Here is a 19504-nt window from a genome sequence, read left to right on the forward strand (position 1 = left end):
CTTCGGATTTTTAGAAAGTGTCCTTTCCGTACGTTATTTATTACTATTATCAAAGACATATACCGGGTGCCCGGTAATTAATGGACAACCTTTTAACCACCAAGAGGGCACCTTATACTGGTCCAGAAAATCGACTTTTAGGTTTAGTAAAAGTCGCCTGGTTTTCGATATTTTCACACTTTTTAAAATTTTAGGTAGTATTAAAATTTTAAAAAGTGTGAAAATCTCGAAAACCAGGCGACTTTTACTAAACCTTAAAGTCGATTTTCTGGACCAATATAAGGTGCCCTCTTGGTGGTTAAAAGGTTGTCCATGTCCATTAATATCCATTAAAATTTTCAAAGTGTGAAAATCTCGAAAACCAGGCGACTTTTACTAAACCTTAAAGTCGATTTTCTGGACCAGTATAAGGTGCCCTCTTGGTGGTTAAAAGGTTGTCCATTAATTACCGGGCACCCTGTATAACTCCGTATAGACAGATAAAGTCTAAGAAAAAAACGTACCTCAGAACCATACAGAAAAAGGTACGGTGGCCTAGATGGCGTTACACCTTTGGGGGATGCTCGGCTAGATGGCGCTAATATTAATATTTGACATTTTAACACATATCAATCTAAGAATATGGGCCAAATTGTCAAAACAGAGGTTCAAAAGTTTTAAGCTTGTGTAGAGAGATAGCAGTATACTCGTATATATGCACTGTGATTACACATTTTACTTTGACAGTAACTCTCTATAATACTCGATCCTCATTGCTATTATTTATTTTAGCGATTTAGCGCTGGTGGCCTAGCGATAAGAGCGTGCACATTTCAATCCGGAGGTCGCGGGTTCGAACCCCGGTACCAATGACTTTTTCGGAACTTAAGTGCGAAATGTGATTTGATATTTGCCAGTGGCTTTTCGGTGAAGGAAAACATCGTGAGAAAACTGGACTAATCCCAATAAGGTCTAGTCACCCTTTGCCTTGGAAGGTCAGATGGCAGTCGCTTTAGTAAAACAAATGTACTTTTTTTTTCTTTTCTTATTTTTTTGTGATTATGAATTACTATCGTAAATAATGTATGTGTTTATCATGAATAAACTATTGAATCTTGAATCTTGTCTACGCTAAATTTTGGGATTAGTTGTCAAAGCGGACCCCAGGCTCTCATGAGACATGGCAAATACCGGGATAACGCAAGGAGGATGATGATGGTTAATGCCTATACATTAACATTACTTGCCTCCTAGTCAAATCAGCTTCTTTTTAAGAACTGTCAAAACCAATTTGAACAACTTGCTAATATGGAATTTATACGAAATTGATTTTTTTTTCTCTTTAGTGACGTCACGGTCAACTCAGTTACTTTATATATTTCTACGTGACTTATTAAATAGAAATTGGATTTAAAAATAACTTCTGTCCATGTTCTTCTTATAATTATCAGATGCTTTATTTCGTGCATGGTATAATAGTACATTACGATACAAGTGCGTAAAAAAGGAAGTTCGAAACGAGTGGCGATAAATTAAAACACGACCGAAGGGAGTGTTTTAAATCGACACGAGTTACGAATTTCCTTTTCGCACGTGTATCGTACGACGTTTTTCAGTACAGACATAAATTAAATATAAGAAGATCATACCATCCCATACATTAAAATGCGAACGCCTAAGACCGCGCCTACACTCCACCACACATAGATGGCGCCACAAAAAAAATGTCTTGTAGCTTTCGATTATACTTGTAGATGGCGTTAAGTATCACTTTTGACATAGATTTACGGCTCGGAATTGACACTTAATGCCAATCTACAAATAATCGGTGGCAACAAGGCATTTTTTGTGGCGCCATCTATGTGTGGTGGAGTGTAAGCGCGTTCGTAGGCGGTCGCATTTTAATGTATGGGATGGTATGATCTTGTTATATTTAATTTATGGTACAGATGAGCCTCCGAAGTTTCGACCTGGCATATAATGAACCACTTCTCGAACTAGTGCGTAAAAAAACGACCATCTGTACTGAAAAATATTTTTCTCAAACATGCAATGAAATATTGTCTTTACGTTCCTTAAAATTGGCTGGGAAGTATCGCTTTTTGGGCGCAACAACTCGAGAGGACTGTAAAGGGATTTCATATTATTTTTTAGGCCTAGGCCTGCAAAGTAACTTTTTTTTATAAAATATTGTCCTTTAGAGCATTTTTTTTTATTTCATTGTATGTTTGAGAAAAGCACTGTACATGCCTCGGCCTCGTATTCCTATCCGGCCTCGCTCGCACGCTCGCTCGGCCGTATATACCCACTTGGCCGGAAATCCTCATTTTCCCGGCCTCTGATGTAATGTACTATTATTTTAACTACAGTCAAGTTACCTATTAGGTGTGCAGTGTGTGTGTGTGTGTGTGTGTGTGTGAGTGTGTGAAAATGATTACCTGCTCCTGATTGCCCAGATCGGCCGCCATATATTTTCCAATGCCGGGAGGGAACAGAATCGACATGACTGCCAACGTCATGAACCCTGGATAGATGAAGCGGCTGCAAAAATATCAATAGATAAAGTTATTCAATATAAATAAATATTATAGGACATTCTTACACAGATTGACTGAGGCCCACGGTAAGCTCAAGAAGGCTTGTGTTGTGGGTACTCAGATAACGATATATATAATATATAAATACTTATATATATAGAAAACATCCATGACTCCGGAACAAATATCTGTGCTCATCACACAAATAAATGCCCTTACCGGGATTCGAACCCGGGACCACGGCGCAGCAGGCAGGGTCATTACCGACTGCGCCAGACCGGTCGTCAAAAAAATATCCATACTAATATTACAAATGGGAAAGTGTGTGTGTCTGTTTGTCCGTCTTTCACGGCGAAACGAAGCGACGAATTGACGTGATTTTTTAAGTTGAGATAGTTGAAGGGGTGGAGAGTGACATAGGTTACTTTTTGTCTGTTTCTAATCCCACTTCCTTAAAATAGGAGGTGGAGGTTTGTATGGAACAATTTTCGAATTTAACACGAGCGGAGCCGCGGGCAAACGCTAGTTATAAATAAATGAGTATGAGTATTTTTTTTTTATGATTGAACCCATATCCCACAGTCGATTTCTACGACGTTTACGACAGACATTCTTAACTTTTCACAACATGGTTATCTTATTTTCAAGCTGCATTTATATATAACCTCATCAATCAACCAATCAATCAATGGGTTAAATTGTGGCGTAGGCGAGAGGCTGGCAACCTGTCACTGCAATGTCACAGTTTCATTTTCTATCAACCCCTTATTTGCCAAGAGTGGCACTGAAACTTGAGTAGTTTCATGTGCTCTGCCTACCCCTTCATGGCGTGATACATACAGGCGTGATTGTATGTATGTATGTATGTATCAATCAACGATCGGTCTGGCCTAGCGCGTAGTGACCCTGCCTGCTAAGCCGCGGTCCCGGGTTCGAATCCCGGTAAGGGCATTTATTTGTGTGATGAGCACTGATATTTGTTCCAAGGTCATGGATGTTTTCTATGTATCAGCAGCGGCTGGTCCATACAAGTCGATTCCCACCGGCCTGCCTAAATTGATTACTAGTAAAGTACCTAATGTTAAGGTAGGTTTCTTTTTGCTCAGTGTTGCCTAGCAGAAATTTTCACCAGCCGCCTCTGCTATGTACTCGTATATACGTAAGTATTTATCTATATAAGTAAGTATATCGTCGCCTAGTACCCATAGTACAAGCTTTGCTTAGTTTGGGGCTAGGTTGATCTGTGTAAGGTGTCCCCCAATATTTATTTATTTATTTAATCTCATAACATTTATTCTTTCTAATTCTCCAGTATATCCGTAATCAAATCATATACTTACTTCTTTTGTAAGAAACTGCTGATATGTTTTTTCCTCATGAAAAGTACGTATTGTCGATGTAACCACACCCATAGAGCTGCCAATAGCCCGCATACAATCCTGAAAAAAATCATGGTATTAAAATGGATTTCACATCGTCTCCGCTGGCTTGGCCATCTTATAAGGATGGGTGAGGATCGGGCAGTCAAGAGAGCCTATCTGGGTTGTCCAACTGGACGCTGTCCCGCTGGCCATCCTAAATATCGTTGGGCAGATAGAGTGGAGGCAGATCTCCGTGAACTCGGCGTCAACGAGGGCTGGCGAGAGGTCGCTCTGGACCGCGTAAAGTGGCGTGCTCTTGTGTTAGAGGCCAAGACTCACTTTGGGTCGTCGCGCCAACAAAGTAAGTAGGAGTAAGTAAGGCACCAGGGCATGACTCACCCTAAAAGGACGAACACGGCGAACTCCTGAGGGTCGAATGGGAAGTCCTGGGGCAAGTTTGTGGGGAACAGCGGTTTTACAGTCGGCAGGGCTCCAGACCATACCGAAAGGAGCCGGAACATCTGGAAGAGAAGAAAATTCACACTATAGCATGGTATAGATTTTGACAACCATGCCGGCACATATGTTATTGAAAATATCTTTTTTGTTTTACATTATGCCGCACCCTTAGTGCGTTTTCACATTATCCGATCCGACCCGACGATTTCATTGCTAACCCACTTCACCCTCTTGTCTTTGTAAGGATATCATATCAACTCACAATGGCACTGCAGCAAGCAGCGAAGAATCCGCGCCAGTAGTTGCGCACGGCGAAATATGTGGTCGTTACTTCGATCGAAAACAGGACGCCTGAAAAAAAAACATATGAGAAAATCTGACGCTTTAACTTCCTATAGAAAATTTTAAAATAAAAAACAAGTGCGAGTTTAATGAATTGATATGTAATATTCAAACGCGCTCACACAATTTTAATTTAATATCGTCACTACTTTTAAAAAAACTTGTATCTTCGTCTGTCAATGAAAAGAAAATTGTAGTAAGTATGTATGGAATGCATATAGACTTACTGCGTTTTAACTTTGAGGAACAGCGTGAGATACGAGATTTTTTAAAAGTAGTGACGATATATAACACAATATAGTTCAAAAAACTTTGATTTATAATTTTCACTTTAACGCCCCAAAAGTGGTCCCTATAATAACATTTTCTTAATTTAAATTAAATACATGTCCGTCTTTGGGTCACAGGTTTACATATGTGTCCCAAATTTCAAAATAAAAATAGTTAAGATTGGCGCATATTGTTTAAAACCAATGCAAACATCGATTGCAAAAATGAGGATAAGGTAAATCATTTCTGAATATTCCCGTTTGATGCGCCCTGGTGGAACGCTACAACGCGTTTGGCTGACGAGAGATCGCATCACACGTTAGTGTCCACGCTGCAAAACGGTGTTACTGCACCATATTTGGCGCCCGAATACCAAGTCCTTACTTGTAGTATATAAAGCAATGAAAACACAATTATTGTAGTTACTTTAATGATATATTACCTCCAACAGGAGCTGCGAAGCAAGATGCTACACCCACGGCACAGGCGGCAGCTAACATTTCTGTAGTCCGGGACTCGTTCGTGTAGATTCCTTGGAAGGTCGTTACTAGTTTGGAGAGTAATTGTGCTACCATGGAGGCAATGTGGACTGATGGACCCTGGGGAAAACCAATAGTTAGTGCTGGTTGACTAGAAATAAGAGAATACTGCAGCTGGATTACAAATCACACCAATTAAATTCTTGGAACTAAATACTAACTTTAGGACTGTCTACCTGTATTCTTCCCAAGCTGCAGTGCTTTCCACTCTGGGTTTAAGATTTAGGCCTAGCTACTAGCAAAGTTATGTTTTAAAAGACGTTTCGAACATGAGATTTCTAAAACCTGATTTTGAGCTCTTCTGCGGAAAGTGCTTAGATGAAGAGAATAGAGAATAGAGCACAACAAAAAAATACACTAGTCATGAAGCGAAATGAAGCGTATAAGGGTACGGAAAGTGACTCAGTTGCCTAAGGTCATAGATTAAATATAAGACGATGCAACAAATGCCTTGTTGCCATCGATTATTTGTAGATTGGCGTTAAGTGTCACTTTCAAGTCATAAATCTATGTCAAAAGTGACACTTAACGCCATCTACAAGTATAATCAAAAGCTACAAGACATTTTTTTTCTGCATACACGCGTTCTTCGACGGTCGCATATTAACACTTTCGAAACCGGGCTCTACGCGGCGCTACGACATTTTCGCTACATACGGGGAAACCCATGTAATCGGCTACGCTTCTACGAGCGGTGTACCCGACAGTCGGGTTCTTGGTAGCGAAAGTGTTAATGTTTATATGTATGGTATGATCTTCTTATATTTAACTAGCTCTTCCCCGCAGCTTTGCTCGCGTTAGAAAGAGACAAAAAGTAGCCTATGTCACTTTCCATCCCTTCAACTATATCCACTTAAAAAATCAAGTCAATTCGTCGCTCCGTTTTGCCGTGAAAGACGGACAAACAAACATATACACACACTTTCCTATCTATAATATTGTTATGGATTTTTTTTTTATACCACGTCGGTGGCAAACAGGTATACGGCCCGCCTGATGGAAAGCGGTCACCGCAACCTATGGACGCCCGCAACTCAAGAGGTGTCACGTGCGCGTTGCCGACCCATTAGAAAATTAATGCTAAGGTTCAACTAGGGAACAAATCAAATTATTTTATTGAATATTTTTGATTTGTTCTTTTTTTCAAGTAGTCACACTACTATATATAAATTATTAATTGAAATAGATATCATACACGAAAGAAAAAACGGCAAGGCCCACTGGTGGCCGAGCCGGGAATCGAACCCGGGTCTTCAGCTTACGCGGCTAACGTCCTTACCACTAGACCACACGCCCGCCCGCGCGATTCTCGGCTCGGCCACCAGTGGGCCTTGCCGTTTTTTCTTTCGTGTATGATATCTATTTCAATTTATAATGCTAAGGTTGTTAGAAATTTGGAGATATAGGCGCCCCCTATGAAAAACTGGTAAGTGAGGACTGAGGTAAGTGTGAAAGTAAAGTTACCTCCTTTCCTAAAGGCAGCCCGGAGCCAAGCGTGGCAGTGAGGCCAATGACTTTGGATATGAGCGCTCGGTATGTTAGATACTCTTTTAGCTGAACCCCTCGGAGTATCGTTTTCATTTCCGGTATACCGGAACCTGAAACAAATTACGGTATAATTTCATGTTTTATGCAAGAAAAAACAACCGTTTTATTTTTGATAGCGTGATGTTTAAAGGTTTATTTTCTAACAGGTACTCTTACAAAACATTTGAATCATGAAGATTTATCAAAACGTAGGTTAACCCTTAAATGCATAGTGATGTATATATGCATCATGCATTTTAATAAATCTTTGTCAAGGTCATGCATTTAAGGGTTAAAACGCAGTGCTCTTTGGGTTATATTACAAATAGATCAGAATGGGATTGGCTGATCGAAATATTATTTACTAGCTTTTGCCCTCGGCTTCGCTCGCGTTAATTTCGAAAACCGCGGAATTTTCCATACAATCACCCCCCCCCCCATTTTAGGAAAGTGGGGGGTTCGAAAGTAGTCTATGTCACTCTCCATGCCTTCTACTAATATGTCAATTTGTCGCTCCGTTTTGCCGTGAAAGACGGACAAACAAACAGACACACACTTCTCCATTTAAAATATTAGTACATATGGATTCAGCGCCGTGGCACTTTGCTCCGTCAATCCATAGAAATGTATCAAATTCTTCTTTTTCGTCGGTTGTTTTGAGGTAAAGTGATGATATGTTACCTATACTCTGCGCAGCGACGATATGCACAAAACCAGCGGCGAACAAGATGAGACACACCGGCAGAGACACCCACGCGACGTACTGGCTGAATGTAGACGTGGCCAGGTCGTTGTACATCCACATGCGAGCTGAAAACAAATCACTGATTAATAATAATAGTCTCCTAGAGTCTCGACCAACATCTTGAGAGACTCTCGATAGGTGGTTGCTAGTTCTGGCACGGTACGGATAGTCCGACGGTTCCTTTCTCTGCAGCCCTAACCACCGGCAGCTTGGGCTATGTCGCGCTATTGGCGGCACCCTAGGTTATGTTTTTTATAATGTGTCTATACTTATATATTTTTTTGTATTGTTTTGCGTTTTTATATACAAACTAGCTTTTGTCCGCGGCTTCGCTCGCGTTAGAAAGAGACAAAAAGTAGCCTATGGCATTCTCCATCCCTTCAACTATCATCACTTAAAAAAACACGACAATTCGTCGCTCCGTTTTGCCGTGAAAGACGGACAAACAAACAGACACACACACTTTTCCATTTATAATATTAGTATGGATTGCTATAGTTAGTTATAGTTATTAAGTAAAAAATGCATGCACCTAGACCTAAGAAATATTGAGTACCTACAGGGTGTCATGTACCTACATACTACCTTTCTAATGTGTAACACCTAATGTATTATGAACATGACTGCAATACAATAAAGAATAATCACATGTAGTGCGAAAAGGGTTTCCTTCGTATTTTTCCGGAAACGTTCGTATTTGTCATGCTAGTTCAGTCAAAACCAGTACATCTTGTACTGAGACTGACTGAAATAGCATGACACGTTCGTATGTTTCCGTAACAATACGAAGGCAAATTTTCTCACTACATCTGTGCCTATTTTTTTTTTTTATACCACGTCGGTGGCAAACAGGTATACGGCCCGCCTGATGGAAAGCGGTCACTGTAACCTATGGACGCCTGCAACTCAAGGGGTGTCACATGCGCGTTGCCGACCCATCGACCCGAAACTAGTACACTCCTTCCGTATTTACTTGTAGACGTTTAAGTTTCGTGAGACATATTCAAATATGTATGTAAATATACGGAGGCCCATCATCAGAGGTATGATTGCTCGCGGCGGCTAGAGTCCGTGCACTATATAACTTGAAACATATCGTCAATCGCGATACGTATAAGTACCTATATTAAAGTCAGTACATCCGTATATTTTAATATCATAAGTAACTTTTAAAGTTTTATTCGAAAACGTGACGAAATGTTTCCGAAAGGTTTTAGTAAGCCTCATCTTGTGTAAGACTTTAAACAGCATGCCAAGGGAGTTTTGGAAACACAACATATCCAAAAAAATCGTGGGCTCTCGACCGAATAATGGTAGCCGCTATCGGATGTACGAAGCGCCTGGCATCCGTTGGCTCGTTGGGTGGACGACATTCGAAAAACTGCGGGGCACTACTGGATGAGATTAGCCCAGGACCGGGATAAGTGGCGTACACGAAGGGAGGCCTATGCTCAGCAGTGGGCGATTAATGGCTAAAATGACGATGATGATATGATGTGAGCAATGTCTAGATGTCTTTCTCGTATTTCTATAATATCACCAATAAATCCCTATGGGTTTTTACTACTACTACTAAGATAATTAACAAATTAAAGCGAATAGAAGCGTCAGTCTTGACAAATTAAAGCGTATACATATACGAGTATGTTGATATATTGTTTACGGACACTGACACTGGCGATTTAAGCAAATCTACTTTATTGTTTCTACGCAATTTAGAATCAAGTATCATGCGGTTTGCAAACTTTAACTATAGGCACAATAAATGCAAGATAAAATATATTATGTCGTGTTGTCTAATTGTACTATACCTGACATCCTTTGGAAAGCATATGATAAAAATATTCGTGTTTAATTTTATGAGACAGTTGAGTCCAAGAATTAGGATACGAGTAGAATGGAACTGTAGACCTGTTTGACACAAAAAATGTATTCCGAATTTCTTCTTTCGTCTAAAAAAAGTGGTGGAGAAGTAACAGACATACAAATTATTGATTTGTTTATTAAGACTTTTTTTTTATTTTTTTTAATGCACTTGGCAGACTTAATGCCTTTATTCATTCTATGTATACCATCCGTCAACGATTTTTTTGCTAAAAAGTTTGGTGGTTTTACACTCTTTACATTCCTTTTTCAATGTAAAATAAATAATCAATGATTAGTTACCATTATTGCAGATGGCGATTCCTCTGTCCATCGCGAAGTTGAGAACGGCCATGATGATGCCCAGAGCTGCTAAGAACACCCAGTCCTCGCCTAACCGGGCGAACGTATGCCTCCATATATAACCTGAAAGAAAGCATCAGATCAGATTAAATCCAGATTTTTTTGATGATACTCAGAAAATATTTCGCCTCTCTTTCCTTCTGCTATATCTTCTCCCGCCTTTGAAGCCAGCGGGCTTATCCACGTGCCACTTCACTTACCTAGGTATTACACAAATAGTACTAGTTTGAAGGCTCGGTGACTTTGGCCCCCAATCGGTGCGTTCCTCTGACCTACACCTCCCTCCGTCTCAGCTTTATTTTCATCTCCATTGCATCATCCTTCTTAGTTTTTCCTAATCTTTTTCTTAGGCTTTTTCCCGTCACCTCTAACTCCTTTTGCCTAAGTTTGTCATCTTCATGTCATCTGCTAGATCGTTCTCAATCTCTATAACTCATCTAGTAGTTTGACGAACTTCTCCCTCGGCCGACTTTTTCCCCTTGGCCTCTAACCCTTTATGCCTAAGTTTGTTGCCTTTCCGCCGCCACTTCACTGAGCTTTACACCTACAACTATCTTCTACAATCTAGCATCTAACTCACCTAGTACTTTGACGAACTTCCCCCTCGGCCGACTTTTCCCCGTAGCCTCTAACTCTTTCTGCCTAAGTTTGTCATCTTTCCGCCGCCGCTTGCGCAGACGCCGCAGCCGGCGGGCCTCCTCGCGAGCCGCTTCGCTTAGGTCGCGTTGGTAGCGGCCATACATCTGGAAAATAAGATGATTTGTTTTATGAGTTTTATTACATTGCGGTATTTGATGTCTGTGCAAAATTGTATGTGACCTCAACAGCCCGCCCAACTAACAAAAATTAGTCTTATAGTGGCTTATAATGCCAAAAATAGTACTCTTATAATAACCTTGTAAACCCTTTACAAGAGGGCATTTGGGCACACCTTATAAGGCCAAAAACCTTATATCCCCCTTGTAGTTGCTATATTATTAGCTTTCTTATCTTGTACGTGCTTTATAATGGCATGCAATAAGAAAGTTAATCTTATAATGGCAAGAAAAGTGCTTTTAAAAGGCTAATGTACTAATAAGAATCATATTTAAAGCTTTAATAAAGGCAATTATACTTGTAAGAATCATATTCAAAGCTTTAATAAGGGCAATAGCTCTTGTACACGTTTTGTGATCATCAGATATAAGGGAGTAAAACTCATAACGGTGAAACAGGATGCTGTTTTAAAAGTTTATTGTGCTTTTCGTAGTGATTTATGTGTACATCATCATCAAGTCATCCATTTTGCAAGTTAGTAAACGGTAAGTTAACTTTTACATATTACAATTATTTGCTTATTTATTATGAAAACTGTGTGGGAATCCAATTTCATGGTGAAATGTGATATAAAATGTGTTGTATTATTAATGCGCCCTTGTATTTCAACGGTTTTGTACTAAAAATGCGGTTAATTAATTTTGACATGTCTTGAGCAAGGCTGTTATAAGAGTAAAAGCAGTAAGCACATCAATTACAAATACTCTATAAGCGTAAAAACTTTATAATAGCCACCGGTGTTACTTATGATTCGCCATTTTATATATCTTTAGGGTTCCTTCTCACAATTAGTGAAATCCCGAACCTTACCATCTAGTTAAATATTTGTAACGGATACCAGTTAAAAATTCATAACGTTATCGTTAGAGAGCAGATTTCAGGTAGCGATTTAAATATTAATATGAATATGACTCGCATACAATATTTATTATTTTTTCTACACACGAAAAAATGTATGGGAACATAAAAGTAAAACCCTTTTTGGATGCTTTTGTGAATATTGGGCAAAAGTTATAATGATAATAAATAAAAATAAAAAAAATATTTATTTATACTTATTTCTTTAATATTTCTTCTGCGCATTGCACAGTAAAAACTTCTATTATGGCTCAAAGAATATAGAAATGAAAGTAATTCGCTTCTTATATATATTTAAATTGAAAGTCCATTATTTAGAATAAAATACTTTTTTTTAAATGTAGTTTGTTGAAAAAATAACATTAATTTAATCTAATTATTCAGTGAAGTTTGTGGTGTGCGATGTAGGTAATAATAATCTAAATATATAAAAGAAGAAGCTGACTGACTGACTGACTGACTGACTGACATATCAACGCACAGCCGAAACCGCTGGTCCTAGAGATTTCAAATTTGGCACGCAGGTTCCTTATATAGTGTAGAGGAGCACTAAGAAAGGATTTTCCAAAATTCACCTCCTAATGGGGTCAAATGGGGGTTCAAAGTTTGTATGGGGAAACAAGATTAGTTTGACTATTTTATTCGAAACTTCACAGAAAGATTCCTTAAGACATATGACTGAATACGTGTTTCAGGTTTTTTGAAAATTTAACCCCTAAAAGGGTGAAAAGGGGGTGATAAAGTCAAAAAATCAATATGGATATCGTTTTAATGGTTTATCGGGTCGCTGATCACGATAAATACAACGTTTTTAAAATCTAACGAGGCGGAAGTGAAATACCTTCTACCCTGTTGTGGTGCAATGGGGTTTAAATATCAAAAAAATATATAAAAGAAGATATTGACTGACTGACTGACATATCAACACACAGCCGAAACCGCTGGTCCTAGAGATTTCAAATTTGGCACGTAGGTTCCTTATATAGTGTAGAGGAGCACTAAGAAAGGATTTTCCAAAATTCTCCTCCTAAGGGGGTCAAATGGGGGTTCAAAGTTTGTATGGGGAAACAAGATTAGTTTGACTATTTTATTCGAAACTTCACAGGAAGATTCCTTAAGACATATGACTGAATAAGTGTTTCAGGTTTTTTGAAAATTTAACCCCTAAAAGGGTGAAAAGGGGGTGATCAAGTCAATAAATCAATATGGGTATCGTTTTTATGGTTTATCGGGTCGCTGATCACGATAAATACAACGTTTTTAAAATCTAACGAGGCGGAAGTGAAATACCTTCTCCCCTGTTGTGGTGCAATGGGGTTTAAATATATAAAAGAAGATATTGACTGACTGATAGACATATCAACACACAGCCGAAACCGCTGGTCCTAGAGATTTCAAATTTGGCACATAGGTTCCTTATATGGCGTAGAGGAGCACTAAGAAAGGATTTTTCAAAATTCTCCTCTTAAAAGGGTGAAATGGGGGTTCAAAGTTTGTATGGGGAAACAAGATTAGTTTGACTATTTTATTCGAAACTTCACAGGAGGATTCCTAAAGACATATGACTAAATACATGTTTCAGGTTTTTTGAAAATTTGACCCCTAAAGGGGTGCAAAGGGGGTAAAGTCAAAAACACAATATGGGTATCGTTTTTATGGTTTATCGGGTCGCTGATCACGATAAATACAACGATTTTAAAATTTAATGAGGTGGAAAAGAAATTTTCTCCCCTGTTGTTGTGCAATGGGGTTAAAATATTAAAATAGCCATAAGTATAGCTTTAGTTTTTATCTTTACTTCTGGTTCAAGAGATTTCAAATTGACACGGAAGTTCCTTAGAGGAGCACTAAGAAAGGATTTTTCAAAGTTCACCTCCTAGTATGATAATTTGACAGGGGCAAGGACAGGGACAGGGACAGGGACAGGGACAGGGACAGGGACAGGGACAGGGACAGGGACAGGGACAGGGACAGGGACAGGGATAGGGAAAGGGATAGAAATAGGGATAAAAATAGGGGACGGGAACGGGGATAGGGATAGGGGAGGGACGGGGACAGGGACGGGACGGGACGGGGACGGGGACGGGGACAAAGATAGAGATAGGGACGGGGATAAGAATAGGGATTGAGGTCGTAATAATCGGTCGGCAATCGATATCTAGGCAGTGTGAAATACAGGTGGCTCAGTGGGAAGGGATTAGTAAGTAGGCATCGGCGAGTATCCTGCATCCGTAATAACTATTACATTCAATGTGCTGTAAGAAGATCGTTGTTTTGCTTGCCTTTTATAGGTTTACGTTTGCAATAAGTATAAGCAAAATGGAAAAAATTGTAAGCGATAATGCAAGGAAGTACTTTTTACCCTACCGACCATAGCGTCGAGATACTGGCTATTTGGGTCGTATGAAGTTTCCCCAGTATAAATATTTATATAGGTAAAATACATACATATTCGTACCTACTACCTACGCTGTGGTCGCTGTGTAACAATTCTACAATCATTGCAAGAATTTCTTTAAAAACAATAGTAATATGTGTAAGGTACAGTCAGCCAAAACCGGACCGTACAGCAAATAGATCAGTTACAATGCCCCCCCCCCCCCCCCCAGTCGAGAATTGCCCCGCTTTACCTTAATCGAAATAATCGCGGACAGATGTACCTACAAAGAAACCTACGGATCCAAATGAAAATATTATTTTTTATAAACGTTTCAATAAGAATACTTTTATTACGCGGGCGAAGCCGCGGGTAAAAGCTAGTAGATTATAAACCACATGACATGTATTTAAAAAATTGCACTAGTCATATCCATATTAATATTTAAATCGCTACCTGAAATCCGCTGTCTAGTTATCATGTACTTGGCGCAAACCTTTGAAATTGCATTTTTGTTCGAAAGACCGTTCTTTTTAAACCGGTATTTTGGGGAACGCTTTGATAAAGGTTTGGTTCGATTAACCGGCATAGAACAAAATAAAACCGTGTAGTCCGCAGCATGTCAGGTAATACTGATATTTTCAATATTTCATTAGGAAGTTATACCTAGAATTTTCAATTTAAAACAAACTTGTGCTTCGGAATATTTAATCTTCTGGTGCCTTATTTTATTACTTCCTATTGATTTATTGTAAATGCTGAGTCAAATACTCTATTTGATATTTATTATTATGGTTATTGTTACAGAATCTGTGGATGAGATACATAGTCAGCCGTTTTTAGTGACGTGAAGATGACAACTCTTCTCCTCCTCTTAGTAAGTAAGTGCTATTGAAAACCACAGACGATTTCAGTACCGCCATCACAATGGACTTTGTGTCGATAACTATAAACAGCCTAGCCTAAGACTTCAAATACATATTTTTTTTTATTACAGATGAACTATAAAACGGCACATATTCTGATGGAGAAAATCAGTCACAATCATTACTTACACCCAAAAATAAGCCCGGAGTGGTGGATCAAAAAACATGCAAAATGGAAGAGGACGCAGGAAATAGTTTAGGTTGTAAGAAAATCACACCAAGCAAAGATGGCGCTGATAATTCAAAACAAGAAAACGAAAATCAATATATCTTTTGTGAATTTGATGAAGACCTCGATAAAAGAAACTACTTATTATTTTGGAAATTTACTGATAGGTTAATTACAATTTCTACCACCGTGTAGGCGCTCTGAAGAATATATTAATATTTTGAAGTATGTAGACTCATTGAAACAGCAACATCGTGAGCAATAGAACTGAAAATATTAATCTTATAAAGTTACTTGTATCGGTTTGGTTTCGTTGCACATAAATAAATATCTTAAAAACAGTGAGTTTGTCTTTATTTGTCCTCAATTTTAATCTGTCTTAGTCCCAAAAGGACTACATATAAGATCGGTTTCTTCTTAAAATAGCCGAACATTGTATTCACTTATTCAGATCATCCAACATTCACAATGATAATCCGCAATAAAAGATTTTTTTTTATTTCAGACTAAAGTCCATAAAGTAAGGAATACACTTTTGGAACTTATTCTTATAAAGTTAATCTTAAAAATTAATATTAGTAGGTACTGATGGATAAAAAAACTGAGTGCCTTGGTAATAGTCTCTTATACGCTCAGTTATGTATAATTGGCCACCTCCGAGTGCATGCTAGTCTGGTATAACCGGTGGACACTCTATTTAAAAATGTAAACATTAAGAGTTTTGAGTTTTGTTATAAGTCTAATGTAAACATTGTAAAACATGGAAACAATGGACCAGTTACATTTGCCCTCCAGTCGAGATCTGCCCCGCGGCCCCGCTGTATATACCTTAACATTTTTCACCGCAGAGCTACAGACACCTTAAATAAGAACAAAAAATATAATTATTAAGCTAAATCCAAACTCAATTCATCATTTAACGATATACCTGTATTACTGTCACTGCTGCTTGCCTGCATATTCTTATAATTATTCCATAATGGCATCCTCTACGGAACCACTAATCGATAAGTTGGGATCAGATTGTTCACATTCGCTGGATTTTCAAAATGACGAATCAAGTTTTATAAAAACTTTTAATACGACACTTTCAAGAATAATGCCTTTATAATTATTGTATAAGAGAAAATGTATTGCTTTAATTCTTTTAAACACTTTATAAAATGCTATAATTTGTTTGCTGGATAGACGTTTTATAATATGCTCCAATGAGGCATAAAGCATCATAGTTATCTTATGCATTACTTTTATAAGAATAATTGGCCATAACAAAAGCTTTTATAGTGCTTTGAATATTATACAGCGAAAAGGCATTTTAAATGGCTTCTATAAGAATACATATTTTTAAACCCTTATTGCAGTCATATAAATTGGACTTATTAACGTGTACATAGCCAAGTTATAAGAGTAAATGTACTATTGGCCAAATCCTCTTATAATGAGCTACTATAAGAGTAAATATTTTTAAACCCTTATTGCAGTCATATAAATTGGACTTATTAACGTGTACATGGCCAAGTTATAAGAGTAAATGTACTATTGGCCAAATCCTCTTATAATAAGCTACTATAAGAGTAAATATTTTTAAACCCTTATTGCAGTCATATAAATTTGACTTATTAACGTGTACATGGCCAAATTATAAGAGTAAATGTACTATTAGGCCAAATTCTCTTATAATGAGCCGCTATAAGGAACTCTGGCATAATGAATGCTATTTTAAAACTACTATGAGTGTTTAGCCCTTATAGATTGATTTTATAAGGATATTTTGTTTGTTGGGCGCAATGTAACTAAAATCGCATGCGAGTTCGCACGCCGTCTCAGGCCTTAGACTTCGATAATAATACATTTTAAATAAAATAATTTATGGCATTGGTCCCACCAAAACGAGAGAGGAGGTATCGGTGATAGAAACGAACAAAAGATAGTCGCTCTCGTGTAAAGAAAAGAGACGCTATGATAGCGTGAGCGAGTTATAGTTCGTCGCCGAGAGCGCGAGAGCTCTTTTATTTACACGGAAGAGACTATATTTTGTTCGTTTCTATAGCGCATCGCTTACTCGTTTTTGGTGGCACCAGTGCCTAAGGTCAGGTTCCCACCTACTTGGGACAATAACAACAGTATGAGTGTTTGTCTTCCCCGTCTAATAACGAACTGATTTTTTCTTTGAACAGGCAACTCAATAGTCATCAAGACAATTCAACTAAAGGGCACTTTCGCGAAAAAAGAATCAAAAACTTTTTTTTCTAAAATAGGTAAATTTAATGTTTTTCCTACTTAGAATCACGAGCCCTTTCGATCCTACTAGGTAAAAAAAGCGTCCCAAATTTAATTTTTCCACTTCGTTACCATTTTTCAAACACTTTGTACAGCGGTTACAAAGTGGAAAGTATGCAAAATAATAGAAAATGTTGGGACCATGTTTTTGTCTCTTGTTTTTTTACCCTAAATCGAAAGGGCTCGTGATTATGAGTAGGAAAAACACAAAATTTACCTACATTAGAAAAAATATTGTTGGTGGTTGTTCGCGCGAAAATGCCCTCTAACATAACTAAGAAACTCGTACCTACTACCGAGCTCATAATATATGGTTACTTTTTGTAGTTCTTGAGTCCATTATCAAATCTAATAAGTGTGTAAAGGTTCAAAGATTTTTTTTGTAAAGCTTTTTTGCAAATATCCAACAATACTTTTAAACGTCGGAAGTAACTACAATAATATAAATAGACTTCAGTGGCCCAGGCCATTTCACAAAGCTATATGTGGCATCCGCTATCTAATAAAATAAGTTATAATAAAGGGCGGTAGGAAGATTTAGATTCCTGAATATGTTGGCCCACTTAGCTCTTCAAATTTTCATGAATAGTTGTATCCTTGTTAAAAATGTTAAAATCTAGCCATTCTCCTTTTTCCTTTGGAATCGTTTGTTCCTGGTTCAAGTTCACAGAAAACCTAATATTGTTATACATATTAATGAGGCTTAATAAAACTGCCCCGAATATTTAAAGCCGTTATAAGAGTTTATGATTTCAGCACACACTATAAATAGGATGGTGACAGGAGCTTATTAACTTTTTCTACTCCCGTACTGTTATTCGTGAGTTACAAGGTCGTGCATAGAACTTTAAAACCCTACATAAAAGATGTCAAGACAAGTCTATCTAGTCTATAACCTGAAAACATTTTGTAGCAGTAGCACGTTATAGGTGTTAAAGTTCTGTAATACATTGCTACCAACTTAACAAACCACTCACTTCATCGTAGAAAATTAAAATATTGTATGAAATACATTGTTGCCAACCTTAGAATGTCAGATAAAGCCTGGCATTCGCAGAGTCGAGTCTCGTTCGTTTTCTGCTGCGTTCATTGGCGATGCGTCGAATCGCATTCAAATGTATGAGAACTCGATTCGACGCGGCTCGATTCGTCTTAGTGGCCAGGTTTCAGAGAACCATACCATAGACAGTTTTATTTTCATGTTTGCACTCAAACTGCATATTCAAAATGGTAGGTGGTTCACTAGATAACTAAGATCACTGAAAGTAGGTATTTGTTGAATTTATAATTTTCTTTCAAAGTAAGTGCTTGCTCGTAGAAAATTAACTTATTATATTAGCAATCATTTATCAGGACACAATACGGACGCACATTGGTTGAGATCGAGTCAACTATTTGTTTTGAGTTTGACTTAATTTTGCTTCTTTTTGCAGTCGCATTTTAGACTAAATAAAATGTATAAGGTGTTATTATGGAACAAGGTAATATTAACAATCTTTAGTAACTCAATACAGCGTAGATAAGCGTAATAGATCCTGGAGAAAAGGATAAACTTTAAATGAGTATTAAACATTTTTTTAAATTACAAATGGGCTTATTGTTGACCACAGACTAGCCAAAGGTAAAGACGTGGCCTACGATGGAGTGAGATCGCCCACAAGCCTGTTGACCCTTGATTTGAAGTTTTTGAAAATTATTAAAGTTTATTTTTTTACCAATGTCACAATTTACATTCAATAAATATTTACTAAATAATGTACAACGATATTTTTTCTAATATTCAGAAAATAATGGCTAAAAGGTTAATTAAAAAAACGATTTATAACGAACACATACCAACACTCTGCTCCCTCTTTCAATCATTTCATCCTGATCCATCATAGTTCTTACAGGATTCTCAATCAAAGAGGCAAAAGTCGGTAAAATTCTTCCCTTATTGCACTATTCATATACTAGTACGTAAAGCTAAGATTCTGCTCTCGGTTCGCTCCGAAATCTTTTTCAGTTTTTAAAATAATTTGGAAAGATATTCTGAATTTAAAAATATCACATTCAATCTTCAATAGCATACACACAGTCTTTTGTTACTTAGT

General features: G+C 37.8%; 1 protein-coding gene across 4 annotated transcripts in view; it reads right to left on the reverse strand.

The window, feature by feature from the left end:
- LOC125237376 (chloride channel protein 2) overlaps window positions 1-19504 on the reverse strand; it is a 129055-nt gene that overhangs the window by 23990 nt on the left and 85561 nt on the right. For 3 of the 4 annotated variants that reach the window (XM_048144389.1, XM_048144386.1, XM_048144387.1), the window contains exons 2-10: window positions 10566-10728; window positions 9926-10048; window positions 7696-7824; window positions 6952-7085; window positions 5391-5547; window positions 4599-4687; window positions 4277-4398; window positions 3857-3955; window positions 2418-2520 (exon numbers count right to left, since the gene is read on the reverse strand). In XM_048144389.1, the coding sequence (XP_048000346.1) occupies window positions 2418-2520; window positions 3857-3955; window positions 4277-4398; window positions 4599-4687; window positions 5391-5547; window positions 6952-7085; window positions 7696-7824; window positions 9926-10048; window positions 10566-10728 (1119 nt within the window). Of the gene's footprint in view, window positions 1-2417; window positions 2521-3856; window positions 3956-4276; window positions 4399-4598; window positions 4688-5390; window positions 5548-6951; window positions 7086-7695; window positions 7825-9925; window positions 10049-10565; window positions 10729-19247; window positions 19326-19504 lie in introns of those variants that run through there. The other variant, XM_048144390.1, reaches the window with a different exon arrangement.

Source organism: Leguminivora glycinivorella, chromosome 21 (assembly GCF_023078275.1).
Source record: "Leguminivora glycinivorella isolate SPB_JAAS2020 chromosome 21, LegGlyc_1.1, whole genome shotgun sequence".
Taxonomy (NCBI): Eukaryota; Metazoa; Arthropoda; class Insecta; order Lepidoptera; family Tortricidae; genus Leguminivora; species Leguminivora glycinivorella.